This window comes from Siniperca chuatsi, linkage group LG8 (genome assembly GCF_020085105.1).
Source record: "Siniperca chuatsi isolate FFG_IHB_CAS linkage group LG8, ASM2008510v1, whole genome shotgun sequence".
Taxonomy (NCBI): Eukaryota; Metazoa; Chordata; class Actinopteri; order Centrarchiformes; family Sinipercidae; genus Siniperca; species Siniperca chuatsi.
The window spans coordinates 90,331-107,741 of record NC_058049.1 but is presented as its reverse complement, the minus strand read 5'-3'; the positions used below and the strand labels follow the sequence as shown (position 1 = coordinate 107,741).

The window sequence follows — 17,411 nt, the reverse complement described above, 5'->3', positions numbered from 1 at the left end:
TAAATATAAAACATGCAGAGAAGAATGAGGTTTTTCCAGCCCTGAGTTCTGTCTGCAGGTCTTTCTGTCAGGCAGCCCCAACAAACTCCACCAACCAGAAGTTTAGTCCAGCCTGAATGTGGCCTGAGAGGTGAAACTCGGGGTGATATCATAAAGTATTTGTTTACTAAAACACCTTCTTAGATTGCGATTTTTTTGTCTGAGAGGCAGATTTGTTTTCACAGCCAGTGCAACACAGAAACAACAGATACAGACAAAACACAAGATCTTCATGTCTTCATTCATACATCTCAGCTCACAACAGTGTCACTGAGGCCGTTTGTTCAGCGCTGCTGTGGCAGAAAGGACGAAACTCCTGCTGAGACGAGCTCTTCGCAAGTTTAAAGTCCTATATCTCCGACCAGACGGCAGTAATGTGAAGTGCTGATTGAGGGGGAGATCAGTGTCATTTGGTATTGTGAGTGCAGTCTGTGTGATGGCTCTGTGCTTCGTGTCTGAGAGATTGGGTGTAGGGAGGCAGATGATTTCGGTTTGTTTTACTTGGAGATGGCTAACATGGTGAAGAAGCAGGGGAAACAGTACAGCGGGATGGGCTGAATGATGCTCTTTTAAAGCAACAACAGGAGGAGGGGGCAACAAACAGTGATCTGAGTTTATGTATGACGCAGACTCTTTGCTGGGATGGTTTATGGATAGCAGTGATATGTTGATCAAAACTGAGTTTATTGTCTATAAAGATATTAGCAGCTGCTCACCTGTTCTGCTGTCTTGCTGTGGACGGAGGTTCAGTCCAGTGTGTGTGTCTGGCAGTGTCATCAGAGTATTTCAGGTATGCGGTGATGGGTGAAGGGCTGGTACAGGAGTAAGGACACAGCCCTGAGGGACTCCGGGTTTTTGTCCTGTTACTTCCTGTTTTATTTTGTAATATTCTCCCTCCCTCTTGTGTCTGGTAGTTTTGCTTCCTGTCTTTAATTGATTTCATTGTTTTCACCTGTGTCAGTTGGTTCCACCTGGTTCTCGTTGTTACCTGAGTGTATTTAGTCTCTGTTTCCTGAGTTCTCTGTCAGATCGTCGTCGTACCGTGTGCCCTGTGTTTGATCCCCAGTGCTGTGTACGCCTGCCTACCGGTTTGTCCTCGCGTTAGTTTCGTATGTCTCGTTGTTTTTGGATCGTGTCTCAGTCTGCTCCCTCTGTTCTGTTGCCTGCCTATTTTTGGGACTTGTATTAACTTAAGTTAATAAAGCTTGTTTTTGTTTCTTCAACCCGCCTGCCTGGAGTCTTGCATTTGGGTCCCGTTTTAACTGAACGTGACATGATGATGTTACTGAGCCTATTCTAACAGCCTGTGGTCTGTTGCTGAGGACATTGTGAACCCGAGGGATGAGGAGGTGGGGAAGTTTCTTGATCATCTGGTGGCGCTAAATTGTGTTGAAGGCGGAGCTGAAGTCAACAAAAAGGCTTGAGGCGAATTTGCCTGATGATCCCAGATGTTGGGGACTTCAGGAATCACAGGAGAGTTTACAGCTGCAGGTGAAGTTGTGTCGAACTACAGGTTTAAACTCCACGTTACACTGGCGAACTTAATCAAAAGTACTCATTATGGGATGAACGCTGTCTGTGTTATATCAATAGAGTATCATTACTGACGTATTAACGTGTAAGCAGGAAATGTGACCCACTTACATCTGCTGTTGGATAGTTTTGTGTGCAGCAGTACGTCACTTTTATCGTTTAATTCAGTGTGCAGTGACCTTCGTTAACACAGTGTAGAAATACTACAGGTGAATGTCCTGCATTCACATTCTTACCTAAATTAAAGTACGTATTAGGATCAATATATTCTTAAAGTACCAAAAGTAACATTACCCACTATACAGAATGGCCCATTTCAGAATAATACTGTATATGATGTCATTGAATAATAATTATTGATGCATTAATGTGGAGGCCTAAGCATCAATATTTTATATAGATAATGTAGGTATATCAGGCTGTGAGACTTCTTCATTCATCCTCAGCGCTCGACCATGTAAAATAGTTTCATTTCTAATCATTTTTATACATAACATTTGATTTGATGAGTAGCATAACGGGAACTGCAATCGAAATCCCAGTATACAACCCTGTGTTGTAAAATGATCAATATATCTATCTTATATATGCCGATACAATGGCGTTTTGCTGCCCTCTACAGTTTGTTATTGATGTTCCTTTTGACAGTTATTTATATTTTGTTATATAGTCCACTACTATACACACATTCCTTCAGCTTCTTCGTTTTAGTCCAGTTATCCAGGTTAAGTGCGCAGCGTAAAAGCCGTTTCTTCACCTGCTTCGAGGTCTCTGACCAGCTTCCTCCTTTTGAAGCGAGTAATTCTTGCGTTGGACGAGGACGTGTCTTCCTGTCTCTGGTCCTGACCACCGAAGTGCCCATAATATTCTCTCTGCTGTGATAGTAACGATGTTTTACTAAACCTAACCAAGTAGTTTTGTGGCCTGTTCAACCCATTCATCCAGCACGTCTTGCTATAGTTGTAGAGTTTGTCGCGTTTTATACTACGTCACCTGACCTGACTAAGTTGTCCAATATCAGCGCTATCCAGCTGGATGGCGCGTGCAAGGTCCAATTGGTCCGCTCTGCGCTGTCGGTCCGATTGGGTGGCGGCGCAGGATGACTGGGTAGGTGGTGTCTATTAACTGGATAGGTGGTGTACAGTTTGGGGGAGGTTTTGAATGAAATGGCTCTTTATAATTCAGTTTACCGCAGACCCGACTCTGACGTCAGCGCAGCCCACTCGATGTAATTTGGATTGGAGGTTTGATTTGTGTGTTGGTGCTGTGATCTGAGGTGTGACCTACTGACAGTAAAGCAAAAAAAGAGAATAAGAAGGTTTGCTCAGAGTTTAACACCCCTCTCTCTCTCTCTCTTTGTATTTCTGAATCAGTCCAAACACATGACGAGCTGTTATTGGGGCTCCAGCAGCTCTGCAGCCGAGCGTCATGATCCCAGCCTGCCGTACCTGGAGCAGTACCGCATCGACCCGGCTCAGTTCACCCAGCTGTTCACCGCAGTCGCTCCCTGGATCTGCGGAGGCCACACCCCCACACTGTCGGCCCGCCTCTTCAGACTCCTGGACCAGAACCAGGATGGACTGGTCAACTTCAAAGAGTTCATCACTGGACTCAGTGAGTCCAGACACAGGAGCGTTTAACTCAGAGCTGCTCCGATTCGCTATTAAATTCAGTGTTTTATGCCTCATTTCCACTGCATGGCTCGACTCGACTCGCTTGGAACCGCTCTCTTTTGGGTTTCCATCAGCAAAAGTTGTGGATAGCACCCGGTACTCTCTTTGGTCACGTCGGTTGAGGTTCCAAGCGAGCTGAGCCGATACTAAAAGGTGGAGTTAAAACACTGCAGACCACTGATTGGTCAGAGAGAATCGTCACTAGAATCGTCGCACGGGACATCCTGCACAAACCCGACGTCAATAGCGACTGCAGTTTTTTTTATTCACTCGACCGATATTTTTAAATGGCAGCCTGCGAAACCACGCTGTGGTCAACTGACGAAGTCCAGACGTTCCTCTGTTTGATTTCCGATGCAAGGATCCATCAGTGTGTCGCACTGAGATGATGTCACGGCAGATTCACGCGGCGTCGCTATGACGATGACCTAAGAATCCCGCCTACATCGAGGGGGTACCACCTGCGAGTCAAACCGTAACGTGCAGTGGAAATGAGGCTTTAGTCTCTTCAGAGGACGAATATCTGCTGATATTTAAATATTTAGGTTCTTTGTTGTATCAGAGTTGATGCTCGGTGTTGGTTTGCGTTTGTGTGTCTGCAGGTGGGATGTATCATGGAGACATGACAGAGAAACTCAAACTGCTGTACAAGCTCCACCTCCCACCAGGTAACAGTCACACAGCTCACCTGGACATGTCAATGTGTGTGTGTGTGTTCCTAAACCCTTCTGCTGTCTAAATACCAGGTCGTCATACATGGCCTGCCAGGAGGCTTCAGTCTGTGTCTGTTTGTTTCTTTATTTGTTTGTTTGTGTTGCAGCTCTGTGTCCTGAGGAGGCGGAGTCTGCTCTGGAGGCAACACACTTCTTCACTGAGGACGTCCCACGAGGTAAACACACCGATAGATACTGTAAACTACAGATGTACTGCAGTATTTCTGCTGCTACTGTTGTACGCACCTCCATTCTATCTGTGATTTCAGGACAACATCGCAGATTTATACAGATCTGTTTTGGTTTAGACGACACAATTAAAGACCTGCTGTAACAATAAATGCACAGAGTAGAATCAGTTGATGGCAGAAAAAGGGACTCTGCAGATAATTACACAAAACAGTGGCGTTATTCTGAAAGTTAATATGAAATTATCGTGTAAATGTCTGATTAAAGCCGTCGCTGTGACTCGGGTCAGATGAGGTTTGTAGAAAAATCCTGTAGGTATAAAATATCTTGAATCTGTCAGTTTGTTTCTGTTTGATTTGCATGAAAAATCTTCTCATTAACAGATTTGAATGTTTTCCTCTGTCACTCACACACTGCCTGATCTATCTCCTCTCCTTCTTCTTCTCCTTCTTCTTCTCCTTCTTCTTCTTCTTTGTGTGATGTTTCCTTCCAGAGTCCTCCTTCCTGTCTGATCTGGACATTTTGGGGCAGCAGGAAATGACATCAGGTTTGTGTCTTTGTGCTGTTGCTCTGCACTCTGACACCTGCACTGTCAGACGTGTTGCTCCTCTGGCCCCGCCCACAACCAGTGATGTCAGAGCAGCACAACAAACAGAGGGTTAAAGAGATAACAGTTATAGGTAGTATAATAAACCGGGAAGGGGAGCTCAACAGTGAGCACCTGGTGGCCGGGACTACACCTGGGGGGCCTGGTTGGACCACCTGTAAGCTGGACAAAAGGGTCAGTTGCCAGGCAGACCTTGGTGCTCTGACCCCAGGCTGCGAAAACTGGTTTTACGTATGTGGAACGTCACATCTCTGGTGGAGAAGGAGCCGAAGTTGGTGCAGGAGGTGGAGCAGGACCAAGTAGACATAGTTGGTAACAGCCTGCGTAAGGTGGTTCGTACGTGTACCCGGTACAAGAACACCTGAGGCCAAAGATCAATTATCTACTTTGTAATCATGTCATCAGATGTCTTGGACATAGAGAACCTGGTCCGGACCCTGAGAGCCGCAGAAAATGTGTGGATGGGGATATATTAAACTTACCTAATAATCCTCTGTAGGTCCGGACGTCTGTCTGCACACACGAATGTGTTTATTCACACAGAAATCTCTGTTGTACAACCTCACTGATGTTATTTGGTCATTTAGACCTCATCAGGGGTACACTGTTATTTTGTGAAATGTCATTTCAAATTCACTTTGAAAAAACAGAGTCTGAAACCGGCTTCGACGGGCCGCAGGTGTCTCACCTGTGCTGTGACATCACTGATGGGGGTGGGGCCAGAGGTGCAACATGTTGGAGATCAGAGCAGGAAAAGTCCTGATCAGCACTGATTTTAATAATGTCTCTCTGTCTGTCTCTCTGTCCGTCTGTCTGTCTGACTGACTGACCGACTGTCTCTCTGTCCGTCTGACCGTCTGTCTGACCGTCTGTCTGACCATCCGTCTGTCTGTCTGACTGACTGTCTGTCCGACCATCCGTCTGTCTCTCTGTCTGACCGTCTGTCTGACCGTCTGTCTGACCGTCTGTCTGACCGTCTGTCTGTCTGTCTGACTGTCTGTCTGACCATCCGTCTGTCTGTCTGACTGACTGTCTGTCCGACCATCCGTCTGTCTCTCTGTCTGACCGTCTGTCTGACTGACTGATGTCACTTTAACAGGTTAAACACTTAATCTCAAAGTTAATGCTTTTAACAAACTCACTGTCAAAGTTACTTCATGTCTTTTCTGTGATGGTGGTGGTGGTGATGATGATAATGATGAAGATGATTTCCTGTCTGTGTGCAGGTGAAGAGGGGAAGGATGGAGGCGGAGACAGCGAGGAGAAGAAAGGTAAATGCCTGCCTCCTGTTGACGGTGTGCACAGGTGATGTCCTGTGCAGGTGAAGTGTCCAAAGCAAATCTCCACTCTGTGACATCACTGTTCCTGGAGGAGTAAGCAGTAAGACTAGAGTCAGTTTGAGAACCAGGTTCAGGTGGATGAGGTCCACTGTTACCTGACCACAGGTGTAGTGTGTACTATGACGCCCTCTGCAGGCAGAGAGCAGTAACTACAGAGGCAGTGAAGTAGAGGGAAAGGGCTTTCAATATTATAAGTAATATAAGTTAGTAATAATAGGAATGACAGCTATAGGAAGAATAATGTCAGCATCAGTAACAGAGCCAATAACAACAACTGTAGCAGCAGTTGTCGAGCAGGAACACGGGGGCAGCAGGTGGCCCTCAACCACAGATCCAGACTCTGCAGGAACACGGGGGCAGCAGGTGGCCCACAACCACAGATCCAGACTCTGCAGGAACACGGGGGCAGCAGGTGGCCCGCAACCACAGATCCAGACTCTGCAGGAACACGGGGCAGCAGGTGGCCCGCAACCACAGATCCAGACTCTGCAGGAACACGGGGGCAGCAGGTGGCCCGCAACCACAGATCCAGACTCTGCAGGAACACGGGGCAGCAGGTGGCCCGCAACCACAGATCCAGACTCTGCAGGAACACGGGGCAGCAGGTGGCCCGCAACCACAGATCCAGACTCTGCAGGAACACGGGGGCAGCAGGTGGCCCGCAACCACAGATCCAGACTCTGCAGGAACACGGGGCAGCAGGTGGCCCGCAACCACAGATCCAGACTCTGCAGGAACACGGGGGCAGCAGGTGGCCCACAACCACAGATCCAGACTCTGCAGCTCCGGAGGCAGAAATACCTGCTGAAAGCGACAAAAGGAGAGAGGAGAGAAACGAGAAAGCACAAAACTACGGGAGAGAGAAGATGTCGAGTTAGTAACATGCAGTAATGGGATAAAAATGCATACAGATGGAGAGGGAGAGAAGGAGAGAGGTGCATCATGGGAAGTCTCCTGGCAGTCTAGGCCTATAGCAGCATAACTAAGGGATGGTTCAGGACTCACCTGAGCCAGCCCTAACTATAAGCTTTATCAAAGAGGAAAGTCTTAAGCCTGCTCTTAAATGTAGAGATGGTGCCTGCCTCCCGAACCCAAACTGGGACCTGGTTCCACAGAGAGGAGCTTGATAACTGAAGGCTCTGGCTCCCGGTCTACTTTTGGAGACTCTAGGAACCACAAGTAACCCTGCATCCTGGGAGCGCAGTGCTCTAGTCGGGTAATAAGGTGTTATGAGATCTTTAAGAGACGATGGTGCCTGACCATTAAGAGCTTTGTAGGTGAGGAGAAGGATTTTAAACTCTATTCTGGATGTTACAGGGAGCCAGTGCAGAGAAGCTCAGTATACTGCAGTATACAGTACACCGTGTACTGCAGTATACAGTGTACTGCAGTGTACAGTGTACTGCAGTGTACAGTGTACTACAGTATACAGTGTACTGCAGTGTACTACAGTATACAGTGTACTGCAGTGTACTGCAGTATACAGTATACAGTGTACTGCAGTATACAGTGTACTGCAGTGTACAGTGTACTGCAGTGTACAGTGTACTACAGTATACAGTGTACTGCAGTGTACTACAGTATACAGTGTACTGCAGTGTACTGCAGAATACAGTGTACTGCAGTATACAGTATACAGTGTACTGCAGTATACAGTGTACTGCAGTATACAGTGTACTACAGTATACAGTGTACTGCAGTATACAGTGTACTACAGTATACAGTACACAGTGTACCGCAGTATACAGTGTACTGCAGTATACAGTGTACTATCGGCCGACTGGCACACAGACAGGAACTTCAGTGAGTCTCTATAGTGGTTTTCAGCTGATGTTTAGTTAGTCTTTAAGGTACAAAGACCTCCGACCTCTGACCTCTGACCTTTGACCTCTGACCTGTGTGTTGTTTCAGAGGAGAAGGTGAAGGACTACAGGTACTACCTGAGGATGTGGGCCAAAGAGAAGGAACCCAAGACAGAGACCATCAAAGACCTGCCCAGGATGAACCAGGTGAGGAGATCAGGCTCAGGTTCGAGTGCAGTCATCTGAGTGTGTTAACCTGTCTCTCTCTCCGTCTGCGTTAACCTGTCTCTCTCTCCGTCTGTTAACCTGTCTCTCTCTCTCTCCGTCTGTTAACCTGTCTCTCTCTCTCTCCGTCTGTTAACCTGTCTCTCTCTCTGTCTGCGTTAACCTGTCTCTCTCTCCGTCTGTGTTAACCTGTCTCTCTCTCCGTCTGTTAACCTGTCTCTCTCTCTCTCCATCTGTTAACCTGTCTCTCTCTCCGTCTGTTAACCTGTCTCTCTCTCCGTCTGCGTTAACCTGTCTCTCTCTCCGTCTGTTAACCTGTCTCTCTCTCCGTCTGTTAACCTGTCTCTCTCTTCGTCTGCGTTAACCTGTCTCTCTCTCCGTCTGTGTTAACCTGTCTCTCTCTCTGTCTGTGTTAACCTATCTCTCTCTCTCCCTGTCTCTCTTTACATTGGCCTGTCTCTCTCTTTGCATTGGCCTGTCTCTCTTTCTCCCTGTCTCTCTCTGTGCATTGACCTGTCTGTCTCTCTCCCTGTCTCTCTCTTTACATTGGCCTGTCTCTCTTTCTCCCTGTCTCTCTCTCTGTGCATTGGCCTGTCTCTCTCCCTGTCTCCCTCTCTGTGCATTGGCCTGTCTCTCTCCCTGTCTCTCTCTGTGCATTGGCCTGTCTCTCTCCCTGTCTCTCTCTGTGCATTGACCTGTCTCTCTCTCTCCCTATCTCTCTCTCTTTCTGTGCATTGACCTGTCTCTCTCTCTCTCCCTGTCTCTCTCTCTGTGCATTGACCTGTCTCTCTCTCTCTCCCTGTCTCTCTCTCTGTGCATTGACCTGTCTCTCTCTCTCTCCCTGTCTCTCTCTCTGTGCATTGACCTGTCTCTCTCCCTGTCTCTCTCTCTGTCTATGTTAAACTGTCTCTCTCTCTTTGCATTGGCCTGTCTCTCTTTCTCCCTGTCTCTCTCTGTGCATTGACCTGTCTGTCTCTCTCCCTGTCTCTCTCTTTACATTGGCCTGTCTCTCTTTCTCCCTGTCTCCCTCTCTGTGCATTGGCCTGTCTCTCTCCCTGTCTCTCTCTGTGCATTGGCCTGTCTCTCTCCCTGTCTCTCTCTCTGTGCATTGGCCTGTCTCTCTCCCTGTCTCTCTCTGTGCATTGACCTGTCTCTCTCTCTCTCCCTGTCTCTCTCTCTGTGCATTGACCTGTCTCTCTCCCTGTCTCTCTCTCTGTCTATGTTAACCTGTCTCTCTCCCTGTCTGTCTCTCTGTGCATTGACCTGTCTCTCTCTCTCTCCCTGTCTCTCTCTCTGTGCATTGACCTGTCTCTCTCCCTGTCTCTCTCTCTGTCTATGTTAACCTGTCTCTCTCCCTGTCTGTCTCTCTGTGCATTGACCTGTCTCTCTCTCTCCCTGTCTCTCTCTGTGCATTGACCTGTCTCTCTCTCTCCCTGTCTCTCTGTGCATTGACCTGTCTCTCTCTCTCCCTGTCTGTCTCTCTGTGCATTGACCTGTCTCTCTCTCCCTGTCTCTCTCTGTGCATTGACCTGTCTGTCTCTCTCCCTGTCTGTCTCTCTGTGCATTGACCTGTCTCTCTCTGTGCATTGACCTGTCTCTCTCTCTCCCTTTCTCTCTCTCTCCCTGTCTCTCTCTCTCCCTATGTTAACCTGTCTCTCTCTCTCCCTATGTTAACCTGTCTCTCTCTCTCCCTGTCTGTCTCTCTGTGCATTGACCTGTCTGTCTCTCTCCCTGTCTGTCTCTCTGTGCATTGACCTGTCTCTCTCTGTGCATTGACCTGTCTCTCTCTCTCCCTTTCTCTCTCTCTCTCCCTGTCTCTCTCTCTCCCTGTCTCTCTCTCTGTCTATGTTAACCTGTCTCTCTCTCTCCCTGTCTGTCTCTCTGTGCATTGACCTGTCTCTCTCTCTCCCTGTCTGTCTCTCTGTGCATTGACCTGTCTGTCTCTCTCCCTGTCTGTCTCCCTGTGCATTGACCTGTCTCTCTCTCCCTGTCGCTCTCTTTGCATTGACCTCTCTCTCTCTTTGCATTGACCTGTCTCTCTCTCTCCCTGTCTCTCTCTGTGCATTGACCTGTCTCTCTCTCCCTGTCTCTCTCTGTGCATTGACCTGTCTCTCTCTCTCCCTGTCTCTCTCTCTGTCTATGTTAACCTGTCTCTCTCCCTGTCTGTCTCTCTGTGCATTGACCTGTCTCTCTCTCCCTGTCTCTCTCCCTGTCTGTCTCTCTGTGCATTGACCTGTCTCTCTCTCCCTGTCTCTCTCTGTGCATTGACCTGTCTCTCTCTCTCCCTGTCTGTCTCTGTGCATTGACCTGTCTGTCTCTCTCCCTGTCTGTCTCCCTGTGCATTGACCTGTCTCGCTCTCTCTGTGCATTGACCTGTCTCTCTCTCCCTGTCTCTCTCTCTGTCTGTCTCTCTGTGCATTGACCTGTCTCTCTCTCTCCCTGTCTGTCTCTCTGTGCATTGACCTGTCTGTCTCTCTCCCTGTCTGTCTCTTTGCATTGACCTCTCTCTCTCTTTGCATTGACCTGTCTCTCTCTCTCCCTGTCTCTCTCTCTGTCTATGTTGACCTGTCTCTCTCTCCCTGTCTCTCTCTCTGTCTATGTTGACCTGTCTCTCTCCCTGTCTCTCTCCCTGTCTGTCTCTCTGTGCATTGACCTGTCTCTCTCCCTGTCTCTCTCCCTGTCTCTCTCCCTGTCTGTCTCTCTGTGCATTGACCTGTCTCTCTCTCTCTCCCTGTCTGTCTCTCTCCCTGTCTCTCTCTGTGCATTGACCTGTCTCTCTCCCTGTCTGTCTCTCTGTGCATTGACCTGTCTCTCTCCCTGTCTCTCTCTTTGCATTGACCTCTCTCTCTCTCTTTGCATTGACCTGTCTCGCTCTCTCTGTGCATTGACCTGTCTCTCTCCCTGTCTCTCTCCCTGTCTCTCTCTCTGTCTCTCTCCCTGTCTCTCTCTGTGCATTGACCTGTCTCTCTCCCTGTCTGTCTCTCTGTGCATTGACCTGTCTCTCTCCCTGTCTCTCTCTTTGCATTGACCTCTCTCTCTCTCTCTTTGCATTGACCTGTCTCGCTCTCTCTGTGCATTGACCTGTCTCTCTCCCTGTCTCTCTCCCTGTCTCTCTCTCTCCCTGTCTCTCTCTCTGTCTGTCTCTCTGTGCATTGACCTGTCTGTCTCTCTCTTTGCATTGACCTGTCTCGCTCTCTCTGTGCATTGACCTGTCTCTCTCTCCCTGTCTCTCTCTGTGCATTGACCTGTCTCTCTCCCTGTCTGTCTCTCTGTGCATTGACCTGTCTCTCTCTCCCTGTCTCTCTCTCTGTCTGTCTCTCTCCCTGTCTCTCTCCCTGTCTGTCTCTCTGTGCATTGACCTGTCTGTCTCTCTCTCTGTCTGTCTCTGTGCATTGACCTGTCTCTCTCTCCCTGTCTCTCTCTTTGCATTGACCTCTCTCTCTCTCTTTGCATTGACCTGTCTCGCTCTCTCTGTGCATTGACCTGTCTCTCTCTCCCTGTCTCTCTCTCTGTCTGTCTCTCTCTCCTGTCTCTCTCTGTGCATTGACCTGTCTGTCTCTCTCCCTGTCTCTCTCTGTGCATTGACCTGTCTCTCTCCCTGTCTGTCTCTCTGTGCATTGACCTGTCTCTCTCTCTCCCTGTCTCTCTCTCTGTGCATTGACCTGTCTCTCTCTCTCCCTGTCTGTCTCTCTGTGCATTGACCTGTCTGTCTCTCTCCCTGTCTGTCTCCCTGTGCATTGACCTGTCTGTCTCTCTCCCTGTCTCTCTCTTTGCATTGACCTGTCTCGCTCTCTCTGTGCATTGATCTGTCTCTCTCCCTGTCTCTCTCTCTGTCTGTCTCTCTGTGCATTGACCTTTCTGTCTCTCTCCCTGTCTCTCTCTGTGCATTGACCTGTCTCTCTCCCTGTCTCTCTCCCTGTCTCTCTGTCTGTCTCTCTGTCTGTCTCTCTGTGCATTGACCTGTCTCTCTCTCTGTGTGTCTCTCTGTGCATTGACCTGTCTCTCTCCCTGTTTCTCTCCCTGTCTCTCTCTGTGCATTGACCTGTCTCTCTCCCTGTCTCTCTCTGTGCATTGACCTGTCTCTCTCCCTGTCTGTCACTCTGTGCATTTACCTGTCTCTCTCCCTGTCTCTCTCCCTGTCTGTCTCTGTGCACTGACCTGTCTCTCTCCCTGTCTCCCTGTCTGTCTCCCTGTAGGAGCAGTTCATAGACTTGTGTAAGACTCTGTACAACATGTTCAGTGAGGAGCCTCTGGAGCAGCAGCTCTATCACTCCATCGCCACCGTCGCCAGCCTGCTGCTGCGTATCGGCGAGGTCGGCAAGAAGTTCAACAATGGCAGCAAGAAGACCGACGACGCTGCTGCTCAGGCCTCGCCAGGCGAGGGGGGGTCAGATGAGTCTCAGGTGTGCCAGGCTCTGGCCGACGCTCAGCTGGAGCCGGCGGCTCCGCAGACATCCGACGAGGAAACCAAAGACGACACGTCGGTGTCGTCGTACTCGGTGGTGAGCTCCGGCTCGCTGCAGTGCGAGGACATCGCTGACGACACCGTGCTGATCGGCTGCGGCGAGAAGAGGCAGGGCAGCGTGCTGGATGTCGATTGGTCAATCACTTTCGAGCAGGTGCTGGCGTCTCTGCTGACGGAGCCACCGCTCGTCGACTACTTCGAGATGAAGAGGGACATCCAGAAAAAGATGGCCGCTTGTAAAGCCCAGCGGGCGGTGGAGCGTCAGACAAGCTCCACCTCCGACCACGAACTCACTCAGCACTCCACCTGACCACCCGACCACCGGACTCACCTCCACCTGTCCACCTGACTCACCTGTCCTCGTGTGTTTGTTTGAGACTGAGGCAGCAGGGTCGCTCTGCTCAGGTGAGTCAGGACCAGTACAGATCCTTGATTTCAACATAATCAGCTGATCTGATCAGGTGGTTGGTAATGATGTCAGCTCCTGATTGGAGCATCCCTGCTGATGTCACTCTCACAGACTCTGATTGGCTGGCGATCTGCAAAAACAGAGAGAGGAAACACCTCATCCTGATTATGATGATGTGATGTCACAGACTGACCTGTGATGTCACAGACTGACCTGTGATGTCACAGACTGACCTGTGATGTCACAGACCATCACAGTCAGGAGCTTCAGAGTTCGTTCAGGTTTTCTTCTTCACGTCTCTCTGAGACTGAAAACAGCTGAACCAACAATCAGCTGACGTCATTTTAGTTCCGCAGACAGGATTTAAAAACGCGATTAGTCGTCATGAGTCCAGGTGACCGTACCTTTATTACAACTCAGCACTTTGTGCAGGTGTTTCACAGTTAAAGCTCTTCAGGGACAGGATTACGGAGGGCTTTTATTGTGAAAGAGGCGGAGGAAGTATTCAGTTGTTTTAAAAGCAAACAACAGACCAGATATAAAACTGCTAATTATAAATAAGCACCTGGATCTCCACTCCAGGTGCACACAGGCCCCACCCACTGTTGCAGAACTTATATGTTTTTTTTCCTTTAATTGTTAAATGCAGCTCCGCTCAGGATGAGCAGGTGGTTCAGCAGGTGGAGCAGGTGGTTCAGCAGGTGGTTCAGCAGGTGGATCAGCAGGTGGATCAGCAGGTGGAGCAGCAGGTGGAGCAGCAGGTGGAGCAGGTGGATCAGCAAGTCTCTGCGCAGGTTAGATGTATATAAACAGTCGGAGTCTCTGGAGGATCAACTGGACTGAAAACTAACAAACACTAAAAGACAGCAGGTAAAGCAGGTAAAGCAGGTAAACAGTGTGCTGACAGAACTACGGAAGCCCCAAAGTCCCAAAACGTGTTTTTTTTGTTGAACCAACTTTTTCTCACAAGTTAAAGAACAAAATCATCTCGATATAATCACGTGGTTTCTGTCTGTAATCGAGTCCTAAGACCTGATTTTCTTAAAATAAGTGAAAAGATCTGAAAACTTCAACATGTTTCTGAAACAAATGATTTATTTCTGTAAATGAATAAAACAAACAGGAGAAACTCGAGCTACAAGCAGGTAAACCAGGGTCCATTCACCTGGGCCAACTAAAATAAAAGTTTATTTAAATAAGTTGATTTATGTTGAAAGATTCTCAGAGAGTTTTTAATTTATTTTTAGAAAATAAAACTTTATGGACTCAGTTACATAAAAATGACTGAATGAGGAAGTGAACCGTTATCTAGAGAAAATAAAAATAAACTTGTTTATTGTTTAAATGTTTTAGTTTCTTTCTGTACAGCTCAGATATATTAACTGTATATTAATCACGAGGTTGTATTACCTGAATAAACTCATGTATCTGTTTCACTCAGGTGAGTTCACACCTGTAGACTTTTATTTTGACATCACTTAAGCCTTGTTTGTCTCTGCTGCCTGTTTCTGATGACATCACTCATGTTTACTTCCTGTTGAAACGATGATGTCAAAGGACGTCTCAGTATTTTTATTCAGTCTTTTTCTCTGTTGTCTTCAATTACTCTGCTTTTAAAATCCATTTTATTGATTGTTGATGATCTGTATTCTGTTGTCTAATAAATACTGAAGAAAATTCACTTTTCTTCTGTGTTTTTTGATTTACAAATGAGAGAAAGTAGCAAAAGGTCACCGTTCAGCTGCAGTCGGACGTTTAGTTTCTGCTAATTTTATTTTAAGTCTTTAAAAGACAGAAATCTGTCGGATGGTTTCATTTGTACATCGTCAACTCTTTATTTCATACTTCTGTTATTATATTCTGATAATTTTACCGTCTGTTTTAGAGATTGTTGCAGAGGCTCACACATTTCTCAACATTTTGATTTTTTATAATTATAGATTGTATGAAACTAGAGGAAAATCCCATCATGCATCAGCAGTGGTTGGTCTTTTTTCATTTAGTACTATATTATTTACATACTGTATATTATTTATTCATTATATTATTTTTCTATACATTTAGATGTGGATTAATGAATCAAATTGGGAAATACTTTATTTTACAGGTCCCATATTTTCCTATAATTATCTACAAAGGAAACGATACATAATTCAATTTTATTTATACGGCGCCAGTTCATAACAGAAGTTATCTCACTGCACTTTTCCTACAGAGCCGGTCCAGACCGAACTCTCTATAATATTATTTACAGAGACCCAACAAATCCCACCATTAGCAAGCACTTGGCCACAGTGGCAAGGAAAAACCTCCTGTAAGGCCAGACATATATTTATATTATATATGAAGATGTAGTGCGCATGCGCCAGCCCGCATGCTGCCTGTTGCTGTAGCTCCGTCTCGTCGTCTTACTTTTTCCAACTTTTAACTTTACTTTTTTCTTCCAAACTTTTGTAACTTGTGTGTAAGTGTAATTTAAACTACGCTCTTTGCGAAAATGAGGGTAGAAAGTGTTTTTGTACTTTTTTTCGCCGTGGAATTTCTTCTTCTGCTACTCGGTCGGGGCACCGCTGCAGATCAGCTGTTTGGCCGCATTGTTTACACCAGGGAACAGCTGATCGCGCTGAAGCCGGGCAGCATGGCGCCCAGGACAACCGATGTCCCCGCTGAGATCTGGAGGAGGACACACCGAGGATGCAGAGGTGGAACGAAGCGGCGAGGGAAGAGAGAGGGGTGCAGACAAAAGAGACTTAAGAACAAGAGATTTAAGGCGTGTCTGCCTTCTCTCGTAATGGGCAATGTGAGATCACTGGTGAATAAAATGGACGAGCTAACAGCGTTAGCCCGGAGTCAGACGGAGTTCCGTGAGTGTAGCTTGATGTGCTTCTCAGAGACATGGCTACACCAGGATATCCCGGATCATAACGTTTCCATCGACGGCTTTCAGACTGTTCGGGCCGACAGGGATCACACCGGGAGCGGTAAGCGGAAAGGCGGTGGGCTTGCTGTTCTAGTTAACAACAGATGGTGTAACCCTGGTCACGTCACTATCAAGCAGAGTATCTGTACCCCGGACATTGAACTGTTAGCTGTGGGACTCCGGCCATATTATCTGCCACGTGAACTCTCACATGCCATTGTTGTGGCTGTTTACATCCCCCCCTCTGCTAACCCGGCATCGGCCTGCAACGCCATTCACACCGCCATAGCACATCTACAGACTCAACACCCGAGTGCACTCATTTTAATCTCGGGTGACTTCAACCATGTCAGTGTTTCAACAACACTGACTAATTTCACCCAGTATGTGAGCTGTCCTACCAGAGAGGAGAGGACACTGGACCTGCTGTATGCCAACGTTAAGGACGCATACAGCTCTTCCCCCCTCCCCCCTCTGGGTAGGTCAGACCACAACCTGGTTCATCTTAAACCCTGCTATGTGCCTCTGGTTAAAAGGCAGCCTGTGACCACAAGGACAGTGAGGAGATGGTCAGGGGAGGCCTATGAGACACTGCAGGAATGTTTCGAAGTGACAAACTGGGATGCACTCTGCGAGCCTCATGGAGAGGACATTGATGGGCTCACTGAGTGCATCACTGGCTACATTAACTTCTGTGTGGACTGCAATGTCCCAACCAAGACGGTCCATTGTTACCCAAATAACAAACCGTGGGTAACAAAAGACATCAAGGACATTCTGAATGCCAAGAGGAGGGCCTTTACTGATGGTAATATGGAGGAGGTGAGGGCAATCCAGGCCGACCTGAAGGTGAAAATCAGGGAGGCCAAAGAGAAGTACAGGAGGAAGCTGGAGCGGAAACTCCAGCAGAACAACATGAGGGAGGTCTGGAGCGGCATGAAGACCATCACTGGCTTCAGACCGACTGGCAGCAGAGGAGTTGAAGGCAGCTTGGACAGGGCCAACGAACTGAATCTGTTCTTTAACAGATTCGACACACCGGCTCCTGGTCATCCCCCTCTAACTCAGCTGCTGTCGGCCCTCAATCTCCTCTGAGTACTCTGCTCCCCCTCCCCATCAGGCTAACGGCCCTCTCCAGACCGACGACTCCCCCTCCCCACCTGTAACTTCTGCTGTGTGCCTGACTGCTGACCAGGTGAGAGGACAGCTGATGAGGCTCCACTCGAACAAGGCTGCAGGCCCCGATGGCGTTAGCCCCGGGTGCTAAAAGCCTGTGCCCCCAGCTTTGTGGAGTCCTTCAACACGTCTTTAACCTGAGCCTGAGTCTTCAAAGGGTCCCCATTCTGTGGAAGACATCTTGCCTCGTTCCTGTGCCGAAGACGCCACGTCCCAGTGGCTCCAAGGACTACAGACCGGTGGCACTGACCTCCCACATAATGAAGACCCTGGAGAGACTAGTGCTGGTACAGCTGCGGCCCATGGTCAGACCCCTCCTG

The 17,411-nt window shown here is 48.1% G+C and overlaps 1 protein-coding gene across 4 annotated transcripts in view; it reads left to right on the top strand.

Moving 5' to 3' along the window:
• The window catches only part of LOC122879913 (TBC1 domain family member 9B), a 30,126-nt gene extending 15,450 nt beyond the window's left edge, over positions 1 to 14,676 (top strand). For 2 of the 4 annotated variants that reach the window (XM_044204492.1, XM_044204495.1), the window contains 7 exons: positions 2,946 to 3,186; positions 3,848 to 3,913; positions 4,066 to 4,134; positions 4,641 to 4,694; positions 5,981 to 6,025; positions 8,006 to 8,103; positions 12,318 to 14,676. In XM_044204492.1, the coding sequence (XP_044060427.1) occupies positions 2,946 to 3,186; positions 3,848 to 3,913; positions 4,066 to 4,134; positions 4,641 to 4,694; positions 5,981 to 6,025; positions 8,006 to 8,103; positions 12,318 to 12,896 (1,152 nt within the window). In that variant the 3' untranslated portion in view covers positions 12,897 to 14,676. The remainder of the gene's footprint in view (positions 1 to 2,945; positions 3,187 to 3,847; positions 3,914 to 4,065; positions 4,135 to 4,640; positions 4,695 to 5,980; positions 6,026 to 8,005; positions 8,104 to 12,317) is intronic. The other 2 variants (XR_006378812.1, XM_044204494.1) reach the window with 2 other exon arrangements.
• Positions 14,677 to 17,411: the final 2,735 nt, after the last annotated feature.